Raw genomic sequence first — 13,282 nt, 5'->3', positions numbered from 1 at the left:
TAGAAAGAGGTGACAGGAGGGGTGGGGTAAAAAACTGGTAAGCAATTGCTGGAACCAGATGAAGAGGGTTAATTGGCAAATGGAATCAAATGGAACAGGAAGGATGGAGATAATAACAGAGGCTAGGAGGCGATAAGTGGAGACGGCCAAAGGGTCTCAGATTATGGAATGTAATAAGAAATAATAAATGGAACCAAATAAGGGAGGGTTGGTGGGAGGTAAGAATAAGGAACCCTCTGGGAGGAGTGTGCCGGAGATGGGTAAATGGGGTTGCTAAGGAGGGGGGGGGGGGGGGGGGACTGCTGTTAAGTTGGAAAGGGTGTGGAAAAGATTTTACGAGAATGTTGCCAGGACTTGAGGGCCTGAGCTATAGGAGAGATGGGAAGAGTCAGACTCGGACTTTATTCCTTAGAATAACCGATGGTGATCTGATAGTGGACTATAAAATCACAAGAATAAATAGGGTGAATGTACAGCATCTTTTTTCCGAAGGTAGACGAAGGCATGGTGGCAGAGTGGTAGAGTTGCTGCCTTACATTACCAAAGACCCGAGTTCGATCCTGACTACAGGTGCTGTCTGTATAGTTTATATGTTCTCCACGTGACCACATGGGATTTCTCTGGGAACTACATTCCAAAGACGTACAGGTTTGTAGGTTATTTGGCTTCTGTAAATTATCCCTAGTGTGTAGGATTGGTGCTAGTCTACGGGGTGATCACTGGTCGGCGCAGACTCGGTGGGCCGAGGGTCCGTTTCCACACAGTATCTCTAAACTGAACACGGGTTCTTTTTCCTAGGGTAGGAGAATCAAGAACTGGAGGACATCATTTAACCTATGGGGAACAGGGGTGATTTAATACAAACCTAATGGGCAACGTTTTCACAGGGGATGATGGGTATATGGAAAATCTGCCAGAAGTAGCAGTTGTGGCAGGTACAATAACACTCTTTAAAAGACATTTGGACAGGTAGATAGGAAATGTTTAGAGTGATTATAGGCCAAATGTGGTCAAATGGGGCTATCTTAGATGGATTATCTTGTTTGTCAAGGGGAAGATAAGCTGATGGGCCTGCTCACTTGCTGTTTGACTCCATGACTATAAATTGGAAAATTCAATCCTCACGACATTGTCACCTACCCAGGCAGATTTGTGTTTGGCCAGAACATGGCAGTGGAGAAAGCCAAGATAAGGAAGGTAGGTGTGGGAATGGGAAGAATTAAAAAGGCCTCCTTATATTAAGGGAGTGCCAGGATGCCATGTCAGACAGCAAGGTCATCGACTAGTATGCGCTTGGTCATATTGATGCAGACGAGGCCACATTGAGAGCACCGAATGCATTAGACGAGGTTGGAAGAGGTGCATATGAAACTCTCTCACCTTTAAATCCATATCATTTTGTAATTAAGCTATTGGAATTCCTCAGATCAAAATACCCCCAGAGGCAAACAATCACAATTATTCTAGTAAGTTCTGGTATAACACGCCTCTAATTATTTAGGTATTTCTCCAATGGACATTTTTTAAACCCATGACATCCTTTCTAAAATACCATGCTTGAAAATGGATGTATTACTTCAGTTATAGCCCAGTGGGTGGATTATAAAAACTGCACTATAAACTTTTGTTACAATGCAAATATTTCAGTTGAAAATAAGTTATACAAGGAAGAGATCTGTCAGGTGTGCCTTAACCATCTGTAAGGATTAGGCAGCAGTGTTTCTCTGCAAGTCACACCTTGCTGATGCACCTGGGTGATCTTATAGAGGTGTACAAAATGATGAGGAATAGATTGGGTAAATGCATGGAGCCTCCTGCCCAGAGTTGGGAATCAAGAACCAGAGGAGAGAGGTTTAAGGTGAGGGGGGAAAGATTTCATAGGAACCTGAGGGGTAACTTTGTTTTTACAGAGAGGGTGGTGGGTTTATGGAACGAGCAGCCGGAGGAGGTAGTTGAGGCAGGTACTATTGTACCATTTAAGAAACAATTAGACAGGTACATGGATAGGATGGGTTTAGAGGGATATGGGCCCTAATGTAGGCAGGTGGGAGTACTGTGGATATCGTCAGTCTGAAGAAGGGTCTTGACCCGAAACGTCACCCATTCCTTCTCTTCGGAGATGCTGCCTGTCCCACTGTTAATCCAGCATTCCGTGTCTATAACTAGTGTCGATGTTAGTCAGTGTGGGCAAGTTGGGCCAAAAGGCCTGTTTCCAAGCTATATGACTATTAGTTGTTCAACCAATGTTTTGGTACAGTGTTGTAACCTCAGGCCATCCAGTTGAGAATGATGGTGACCAACCTGGTAGCATGAGGTGGGGCTCCATAACTATCACCATCCTACAAAGTGGTGAAATCCACCATACCAAGAGATATGGTGAGGTATTTTCTAGCACCTTCGAATTGATCTGGGATGCTTGAACTTTATCTCCACACAAGTTTTTAGCACCATTGACTCTAGTGTTCAGAAGACTCTCACCTTCACCACCCTTAAGAGGAGCTGTCACCACGAACAGCAGCTTAACATCCCCGCAGAGCAGTTCATGGTTGGTACCTTAGTAATGAATTTACTGCCTTGTTCTTCCACACTCAGATGTCCATAGCATGTATGCACTCCAGTTAAGCATCAGTTCCAAAACAGACGTTCTGATTTCTACTAGGCAGGTAATTTCATGAGAATGCTACTAAGTTCAAACCAGTGCACACACTATTTGTATTCAGAAGTATACCTGCAATTTCTTCATGTTTGTTGTTAATAGATTTTGTGATTTCTTATGTAAGAGTACCAGCAACTCATGGACATCCCCAGTTGGAAATGCCTGATTCTCTACTGGCATATATGTTTAAATTTGGATGAATGGTAATTGTTCCCTTACAAATGTAGTATATTAATAAAAAACAAAGAGCAGATTTAATAGTATAGCATTGAAAAATCAACAATGTGAATTTTCACTCTGATCACTTATTTATTTTTCATCAATTCTTATGCCATTTTCAGGAATGCATGAAAACAATTCTAATATCAACACATTGGAAAATCCTTGGTCATTTATATTTCCCTTACAATCAATTTTTTTTAAATACAGCAACATATTTTCCATATTAAATTCCCTAAGTTATTGCAGACCGATGCATCAATTTGTTGTTATACTTTCAGTTGGTAGCTGTAAGGCTTTTTGCATGTCAAAAGCATCCCCAGATAGCACCTATTATGAAATAAAGGAGTTCTACATATTTTCGAGCCCATCTAGGCACTTGCCCTGGGTCAGCAATTGCTCAATGCCTGGTAATTAGATTATCCTGAGTACAGATTCAAAGGGAATGACAGTTCTGATCCACTTTGGAATGGCACGATCTGGTAAACACTTGATTTCACACTTAAGACTTAAGCACACATAACAACACCTAGAATTACTAGCTATGACTTTTCCATAAATCTAAAGCATTGAATCAACGTATGTAATAAAAGATTTAGTTTACACTATGCAAATCAAATTATAAATAATCTCATTTGGACACTTTCCCTTGCATATTGTCAGTGATTGTTTTCCCCTCATGTTGCAAATGCAATTTTGCAAGCCTGAAAAAAAAAGAAAGATCCCCAGAAAACACAAAACTGATCTATACTTTGATATCCTGATAGGATACTCTAAATGCCATGTTGTTCAATGACTGACCATGGCCAGAATTAATACACAATGACTGGTGGGTAACTGGTGGATCATATAGTTCATGAAGAAGTAGCAAAAAGTACAAATTTCACAAACTTCACCAGTCTAGAAAGGTGTAAACAATCAGGCAGTTTGTACTTCAACAAAAATCTAAAAGGTACTTCAAAGGGTTGAGTTTAGATGATGTTACTGCTCCTAACACAGGTCTGCTACTGGGAATTAATGTTAAATTAAAAAAATAGAATTAGAAGATATGTGTAGACTTGAGACCACTTCACAAGGTATAGTTTAATTCATCTGAAAAACAAATGCAAGTAAGCCTACTTCAATCAGAGATCACAAAAATGTCTACATGATCATCAGACATATGTGATGCAGAGACATTGTATATTCAGTATTCAAGAAGGCAGTGCCATAATCCTGGCAGTCATAGTTTACCAAAACACTCTGCGTGAGTCAATCTCATTCATAATTCTTGACCACAAGCAGACCTGGTAAAATGAGTTAATCTTGACTGAATTTAACAGTTAGTGTTATTTGTTATGCAATCATTTAAATTCAACTTGAAAAAAATGCTTCATAATACAAAGCAAACTCAGCATATCCCAACCGCAGAAGTGTTTTTTTTTTCCAGTATTTGCAGTAACTTCTGATTTTATATAATTAACTGCTGTCTAAAATGTATTATAACTGTTGTAATTTCTTCCCAAGAAGAACTTTGGCCAGTCATTAAATTCACTTGACACTTTCAAATGAAGCCCTTGGGAATCATTCCATCCTTTCCACAGACGATTAGACCAGAATTAAACAAATCCAGCATCCCTATTCACAATGCCCAGCTACTTATTCCTCAGAAAATAAGCCAAGAATCTCCTACAGGTTTGAAGTTTTAAGACACTGGCAAATTTTCTGTTGGACCTGCAGCTGGAGGTGGTGAGCAACTTTGCTCCAGGTTGCTTTCGTTGGATGGAAGAGGTACTTTTTCGGCTGCTCTCCACAATCTCCATTGTATGATGCTAGTATCTTTTCCTCCCGTCGAAATCAAATGGCCATCGTTGTAGGTGAAGCTAACGTTGGTCACATGACTACTGTGTGCACTGTAAACGTGACTTGGAGCCTGGAGATACAACGCAATACAAAATCCCGGTAAGTGTAAGGTTTATACTTGGATCCTACTGAGGCACAGCTAAATTTTAAATAAGGGATTAGGAAATATAATAGGACAACACATTGATAATTTATGACTGTGTCAAATTGTGTTGCATGCAGTACCCCCATTCACAGTGCCAGCCTACTTGCAATTAGCCTGGGTCAAATGTGCAGGGACATTTGATGTGTCTTCTGCACCAAAGAGGCAGCCAGCAAGGTGTAAACAGGACCTCAGGTGGTTAACAACATTGGTCTTGAACTGGGATTGGCATGGGCTGCTTGGGAAGGAGGTAAAATTAGGTTTGGGGCTGCAGCTAATGTCAAAAGATGTGGTTTTTTACATCTTGGGATTTCTAATAACTATGAAAATTATCTGCAAATAATTAAAGATGAGTACATGTTACAAAATTAAAGCACAAATCAACCAAATAATTAAAAACTTCTGATCTTTTCCTTCCTAACCATGATATTCAAATGTATGGATTCCCATAATCTGTCAGATCTGTCTAGTGGTATCACCCTCGCCATTAGTCACATCTCCAAATGTGTTTTCATTGGAATATTTAGATGTTTTACTCTCAATTGCAGTGTGCAAATCATTTGTGAAAATGCAAACAAGTGGTCTCTATATTGACACCTGAGGAATGCAGCTGTCTCCCATGTAGATCTTAAAAAAATGATGTAGTTTCTTAATTAGGATGTTGCCAGGGATCAAAGGCCTGAGTTATTGGGTTGGCTAGGCTAGGATTTTATTCCTTGGAGCGCAGGAGGCTGAGGGCCAATTGTATAGAAGTGTATAAAATCAGGAGGGGAGGAGATGGGATAAATGAACAGTCTTTTTCCTAGGATAGGGGAATCAAGAGCTACAAGGCATAGTTTTAAGATGAGAGAGGCAAGATTTGATAGAAACCTGAAGGGCAACATTTCACACAGAAGGTGGTGGGTATATGGAAAAGGCTGAGACAGGCCTAATAATGACATTTGAAACAGATTTTAACATGTACAGATATGTGGGCTAAATGTGCAAAATTGGGACGCTTAAATGGGACACCTTGGCCACCATGAATGAGTTGTGCCAAAGGGCCTGTTTACGTGTTGTATAACTCTATGAATCTACCTATTTAAAAAATCAGTGCGACAATATGGTTTAGGTAGACACTAGGAACTGCAGAAGCTGGCTAGCAAAAAGACGCAAAGTGCTGGACTAACTCAGTGAGTCAGGCAGCACCACTGGAGAACATGAAGAGGTGACATTTCAGGTCAGGACCCTTGTTCTGACTGCAGTTTAGGTGATAGCTTTGTGATACTTGGTCATTGGATTTGGATTCTGATTTTGATTCTGCAATGGTATTTGTAACTTTTAGCTTGTAAAGATTCATAGCAAATATAACTTCATTCACCTTAGGCTTAGAGATGGGGTATTGAAAGATATGAACTTTACAGAAATCATCAGCAACAGCCACCACTTTTTTGTTGTGCGATCTGCAAAGTGCATTGATGTCAGTGCCATCCGAGCCTTCAGGCCAGACTCCTGCAAGAAATTACATTTTTTTAAATCATCATGTCTATTCAAGCTGTTTCCATTTGACAAATGGCTGTAGTTTTAGAAAGAAGTAAAAATACATTTAACCTGCTGCCTGACACACTGAAAGTAAACACGATAAAGAATGAATGATTTTTCGCACGAATGATCAAATGTTCTTAATTATAAGATGTTCACATTGCAGAAGTCAATAAGGCATGAAAATAGAACCAAATCACTTTTCAGTATTTTTTTTTTAATGAGCAGTGCTACAAATTCAATGCTGCAAGCCAAGATGATCCTTGTAAATCTTAAGGAGCGAATGTGAACAGAATTGAGCAGCTTAGTTTCTCAGACATATACAGCACTGTTCAACTAAATCAGTAAGTGCTGCTAATTGCTTCCTTGATGGCCAACTGGGGATTGACTAGTCTAATTCTCGTTTCCTTTGCTATCTATCTCGTGCAAAAATTACAGGGTGGCTGGCATTTGTAATTTTCTGCCAAATACTGTAATTAATGCAGAATCCATAAAGATATTATTTTTAAAAAAGAATTAAGACACTTGACTGAACAAGTAAAATACTAAAGGGCAAGGGAAGTGAGCAAAAAGCAGAACGACTCAGGTTGGTAATGAAGAAAAATAAAGCTACAGAATTAATGCATTCAGCTTTTTCAGACCTGCATTCTATATATTTGGACGGTAGACACAAAATGCTTGGGTAACTCAGTTGGACAGGCAGCATCTCTGGAGAGAAGGAATGGGTGACGTTTCAGTTCGACACCCTTCTTCAGACTGATGTCTGGGGAGTGGGCAGGACAGAGATAGAATGTAGTCAGAGACAGTAAGACAGGTGGGAGAATTGGGAAGGGGGAGGGGATGGAGAGAGAGGGAAAGCAAGGGCTATTTGAAGTTGGAGAACCGCTGGGGTATAAGCTGCCCAAAGAAAATATGAGATTCTGTTCCTCCAATTTGCGCTGGGCCTCACTCTGACAATGGAGGAGGCCCAGGACAAAGTCAGATTGGGAATGGGAAGGGGAGTTACAGTGCTGAGCAGGTGGGTTAAGGCGGACCGAGCGGAGGTGTTCAGCGAAACTTTCGCCTAACCTGCGCTTGGTCTCGCCGATGTACAGAGGTTGACACCTGGAACAGCAGATACAGTAGATGAGGTTGGAGGAGGTGCAAGTGAACCTCTGCCTCACCTGAAAAGACTGTGGGGGTCCTTGGATGGAGTCGAGGGGGGAGGTAAAGGGACAGATCTTGCATTTCCTGCAGTTGCAGGGGAAAGTACCTGGGGAGAGGTTGGTTTGGGTGGGAAGGGACGAGTTGACCAGGGAGTTGCGGAGGGAACGGTCTCTGCAGAAAGCAGAACGGGGTGGAGATGACAAAATGTGGCCAGTAGTGTGATCCCGTTGGAGGTGTCAAAAGTGTTAGAGGATTATATGCTGTATGCGACGGCTGATGGTCTGTCCTTGTTGCGAATGGGGGGAGGGGGAGCAAGAGCGGAGCTGCAGGATATCGAGGAGACCCTAGTGAGATTCTCATCTATAATGGAAGAGGGGAACCCCCGTTTCCTAAAGAATGAGGACATCTACGATGATCGAGTATGGAAAACCTCAGCCTGGGCGCAGGCGTGGCTTAGATGGAGGAATTGGGAGTAGGGGAAGGAGTCTTTACAGGGTGGGAAGTGTAGTCTAGTTCTATATATTTGTATCTATATCCAAAACCTTGAGAGCATGCTACAAGTCAAAGCCTTATCACTGAATCAAGTCTTTAGAATACCTACAACTTGACATTTACACAGAGTTCTGTTGTGGTTCTGGCCATTGTTGGCAAACAGTGAATTATTGGAATATTCATTCAAGGTAAATATATTAGTGAGGAAAAAAAAATCACAGGAAAATCAGAAAATGGCTTTTCTGCTATTTTCTTGGATTTTAACACATGCACTAAAACTATGGCAACAAGCAAACAAAATTGTGGTGAAAATTCACTCACTGTACCTTATTTTGTTAAATGTGTAAGGATGTTTATTCCCTGCTCACTCATTGAGCAAATACATTATTGGTCAAGTGGCCTTAACCTCAGGGAGCATTTAGAACTCCTTCCTATTTATTGCTATCCTTGTTGAATAGTATACATGCACGTGAAAGTCAAGTGATATTAGGCACAGCTAAGATATTCTGCAGTCACCCAATGGTATTCATATGATGAGAGACCAATGAGACAAAAAAATGCAGGCTGGTATGGGCACCCCCACCAAGCCATCATGTTCTCTGTTCAGACTACAGCCAGCTGCACAGAACCCGTGTGATAGAACCTGCCATTAATCTCAAATTATAAAACCAATTTAAATTTCATAGCAGCTGCTCCTGCTTTAAATTTCGAATGTTGTTAGTCTAAAATTTGAAAATAAGCTGATATAAATATATTGTACTGAGAGCCATCACTTTATTATATTTTGGCAGCACACTTCATAAAAAGGGGTACCCACCTTTGCAAATGATCTTGCACTATTTCTCTTTCTTATGTCAAACACATGCAATTTAGAAATAAATGTCACCAAGAATTAATTGAATATATTTTATATTACTTTAGAATACCTATGTTCAGAGATTGTTCCCAGAGTCTATTAGTACATAGGGTGGCACAGCAGTAGAGTGCTGCCTTACAGAGCTAGTGACCAAGGTCTCTGGTATGTGTGAAGACCATAGTGTCTGCAAATATTTACAGACATTACAATTCTTGCTGTCTGCTGTTGTTTCACTGTCAAGCTTCATAGTTGGCTAAATATCGATATTAACAACTAAGAATTTAACACATTAATTTATCAAAATGTAATAATTTCCATTTATTTTGTTTGATGCTTACGTACTTAAACTTTGAGCTATTTTCATCATTCAAAAAAGATTTTCAAGTACAGTACTAACAGTGACAAAATTGATGCTGCCTGTCGAGTACTAGTGAAGTTTACCTCAAGTGTGCAATCTTTAATGGCAACATACAGATGATGGCATTTATCTGATCTAATTCTTCTCAGCAATTAACGAAGCAGAGATCTTGTCAGTTACTCAAGGCGAGGGGAGCAATGATTTTACAATATTTGGAATGAATTAAAAGGACCAAACTGTTTATAAAAAGAGTATGATATTAATGTTCCACTCATAATGGTCAAAGCCTTAACTTTATAAGTGTAAACTCTGTTAACTGGCAAGTCATTTAAGACCTACATGCATCAGTATAAGCAAATATTAACTATCTCCCACTTCAAATGTTCAGCCGACAGGGCCTGGCTGTCTAAAACAGACACAATGTCAGCCACTTCATCTATTTTGAATTTCATTACTTTTGAAGAGAAAACAATTTTGTTCAGATAAAAATATAATTTGCAGCTTTTAACTTACATATTTTGCACTGTTATTTACATATATACACCATGCAACAAAACCTACATGATGAAAGTGTATAGCAATAATATCTGATATAATAAACCTACCAAATACATGAAAGCCCAGAACACATGTATATGTGTACCATTCCATATCCCTGCATTCAGAACGATTTCTGATCAGCTTGCAGCCATTTTGAATATCCCCTTAAAAACACAAATTACTTGAGATTAAACAAAATATATTTTACTGACAGTTATCAAACTTAGCAGTTGGTATTTTTTTTTAAATGCCATTTTTAGATTCCACCTTCAAACGGACACTTTCATGTAGTATCAAAACTTTCCTCTCCTATTCACCACAAAATGCTTTTGAAATTTGAGCCAATATTCTAAACTTTAAAAAAAATCTGATTCTTTTTCTCCCTTCACTGAGACAACTTAGGACATTTTTTAACTTATTCTTTACAGTGCAGGAGATACAATTCATCCCTTTGATTCAATGTTGAGTCCCAGTAGTGAAATTCCATTACCCTTCCTTTATCCTTTTGCCTTTTCTCTCACTCACATGCACATTAATCTTAGCTCTGGCTCTTTCATCACTTACCTACATTAAGGAATAATTTGCAGTATCCAATTGTACTACCAGCAATCTCTGGGATGTGGGGAGAAACCAGAGGACCTGGTGGAAACTACTAGACTTGTTGAGCTGCAGACTGACACTTTATTGAGCCTGAATCTACTGTTTCCTCTCAGTAGGAAAATGCAATATTGTCTGTCAGTCAACCCACAACAAAATTGATTGTTCTGAGAACATGCAGTCCAAAGATGGAACTTCTAAACCCAGAGTACCTCAAGGTTGTCACAGAGGGCAAGCTGTAGCTTCACCTGCCACGTTGCAATGATGGAAGGACTATTGTTTACATCCATAATGACAAGCACAAACAGCCTGAGGAAAGTGACATTAACACAACAGACAGGATTACACAATGCTATATTTGGAATAGAATGTTGATTTTGTGTTTGCTTTAACTTTTGAGTGCATCATCATCCAATTTAGTACTCTTTGCAGTTTGTTGGTTAGTGTGACTCATAATATAGTTGTTAAGTTCGAAGTTGTTAAGGCTGTTGCCTCTGGAACAGGTGCACTATGCTGCTGAGAACTATGTTCTGCACTCTGAATCTTTCGCTTTGCTCTACCTGTTGTACTTGAGATCGAATAGAATGTATTAAAGTATAGTATAATCTGATATGATTGTATAGCCCATGTAAAACAAAGCTTTTCACTGTACCTTCATGTGACAATAATAAACTAAACCTAAACTCAAGCTTATAGAAGCATAATGTAGCTTGTAAGTCCAAACAATGCATCTGCATTTCACACAAGCAGCTTTTTTCTTTAAAAATAATGATGCAATAATAATGATAGTATTTTTAAATATAAAAGAATGGGCCAAAATAGACAAACTCTTCAAGTAGTTGTTACGGACTGATGCCAATACAGTGATAATCTGTTATGAAAATGGTTCTTTGCAAAGCTAACAAAATAGTGTAAAAAGAACAATTGGTGATTCATAAACTTGAGGTGGAAAGACAATCATTAAGTACCACATTTGCATTAAAGTTTTACCGTAGGCTGAAAAGATTACCAAAACAAAAAATAAACCAAAACAATGTGAGCATTATAAATCACTTCAATAATATTCTTCTCATTTTTTGGAAATATTATTAGAATACTCACAATATAGGATTTCATAGTCTCCTGAGTTAGACATTATGAAATTGGTATCTGGTGACCAGTCGAGGTGTGTAATATAACTGGAATGTCCCTAAAGAGAGGGGGAAAGATAACAAAACCAATTTGTAGCTGATATGTTAACGCAGTTTCTAATTTTAATAAAATCAAAAATTCTAACAACATTCAACACGAATCCAAAGTGCTGTTGCATAATACGTTTATCATCTGCTGTAGGGCAGTTCGTATATATATATATATATATCAGAAGAAAATTGTGTGCCCAGACAGATGAGTGCCCACTGTGCATTATTTCTTTGGGTGGGGGACAGTAGAATGGGACACACCCAGCTAAACATGAATACACTTCATTACATTCAGAATGTCAGATACATTGATCAAAGGTGTCCATAGAAAACAGGTACTGTGGTTTGCTGGAGAGTCATAATGTATATGATTTAAGGGAAACCGAAAAGCAAATTAAATACAAATATGTAGTTATTTTCTCTCTGGCACTTGGGTTCCCATGAGCATTTTGTTAATTATTTAAATTTCCTTTTTATTTCCCCCGATGCCAGCTATGGGTTTCAATCAAGGTTTCTGAAAGAAGAAGTCGTTGCTTTTCAGAAAGAGGGCATGCAGATCGAGATGTGGGGGTGTATTTGGTGTTCCCTTGCGAGACGAGCTCTGGGCAAGCACTCTTTTTGGTGGAAACATTCAGTAGGCGCTCTTTGGAAAGGAAGGCAGGATGTGGCAACGATAGTACAATTGCCGAACAAACCACAATGTGGATTCTCATGTGACCAGTAACATGATGCGAGTAACACATCAGGTTGATCAGATTACGTCCCTTTGCCAAGATGCCATCAATCAGATTTAAAAGTCTGACAAAATCCGGTAATGCCCATGGGAATTGCTTTAATTGAATCACATTGCAGTAATATGATATGTGCAGAGTACATGAAAAACTCGGGTACACCCAGTGTGACAGTGTCAGGAAGCTATATCCTGAAGCTTAACTCCACCTGATCACAGACATGTTGCGATGCTGATAATGGCAAAGTTATATTCAGGAGAGCACTGATCTTACAAGCATTTCCCTCAAACTACATCCTAATAAACAGCTATTAAATTGCACATTGTAGGCAGAGCAGCTACATTACTTGCCTGAAGGCTCATTAAATTTGTTTTTTCCTTTGACTTTGACAGTCATTTTAGTTCTCCTTTTGTCGTTTTTGGCAAAGAAAACTAATAACGTGAATGTGCCTTTTGAAGTTTTTCAACAACTTTTTAACATTTCCCATATCAGTTTGTTTTAAATTTCAGACAGAGACAATTATCTGTGCGCAGAATTGATGTGTTCCATGTAGAAACAAAGAACTGCAGATGCTGGCTAATACACAAAAGAACACAAAGTGCTGAAGTAACTCAGCAGGTAATAATAGCACAGCAGTAGAGTTGCCAGAGACCCGGGTTCGATCCTGACTACAGGTGTCATAGAGTGATACAGTGTGGAAACAGGTTCTTCGGCCCAACTTGCCCATACCGGCCAACATGTCCCAGGTACACTAGTCCCACCTGCCCGCGTTTGGCCCATATCCCTCCAAACCTGGCCTATCCATGTACCTGGCTGTTTCTTAAATGTTGGGATAGTCCCTGCTTCAACTACTTCCTCTTGCAGCTTGTTCCATACACCCACCACTCTGTGTGGAAACGTTACCCCTCAGATTCCTATTAAATCTTTTCCCCGTCACCTTAAACCTATTCTTGATATTGAAGGAGTGCAGCATAGGTTCACCAGGTTAATTCCCGGGGTGG

The 13,282-nt window shown here is 39.5% G+C and overlaps 1 protein-coding gene across 5 annotated transcripts in view; it reads right to left on the bottom strand.

Annotated features, from left to right (window-relative positions):
• Positions 1–2,957: 2,957 nt before the first annotated feature.
• eml4 (EMAP like 4) overlaps positions 2,958–13,282 on the bottom strand; it is a 161,442-nt gene continuing 151,117 nt past the window's right edge. For all 5 annotated transcript variants that reach the window (XM_078404972.1, XM_078404973.1, XM_078404971.1 and 2 more), the window contains 4 exons: positions 11,471–11,558; positions 9,838–9,936; positions 6,220–6,350; positions 2,958–4,787 (listed from right to left, as the gene is read on the bottom strand). In XM_078404972.1, the coding sequence (XP_078261098.1) occupies positions 4,560–4,787; positions 6,220–6,350; positions 9,838–9,936; positions 11,471–11,558 (546 nt within the window). In that variant the 3' untranslated portion in view covers positions 2,958–4,559. The remainder of the gene's footprint in view (positions 4,788–6,219; positions 6,351–9,837; positions 9,937–11,470; positions 11,559–13,282) is intronic.

Source organism: Rhinoraja longicauda, chromosome 9, assembly GCF_053455715.1.
Source record: "Rhinoraja longicauda isolate Sanriku21f chromosome 9, sRhiLon1.1, whole genome shotgun sequence".
NCBI lineage: Eukaryota > Metazoa > Chordata > Chondrichthyes > Rajiformes > Arhynchobatidae > Rhinoraja > Rhinoraja longicauda.
This window is presented reverse-complemented; position numbering and strand designations above follow the sequence as displayed.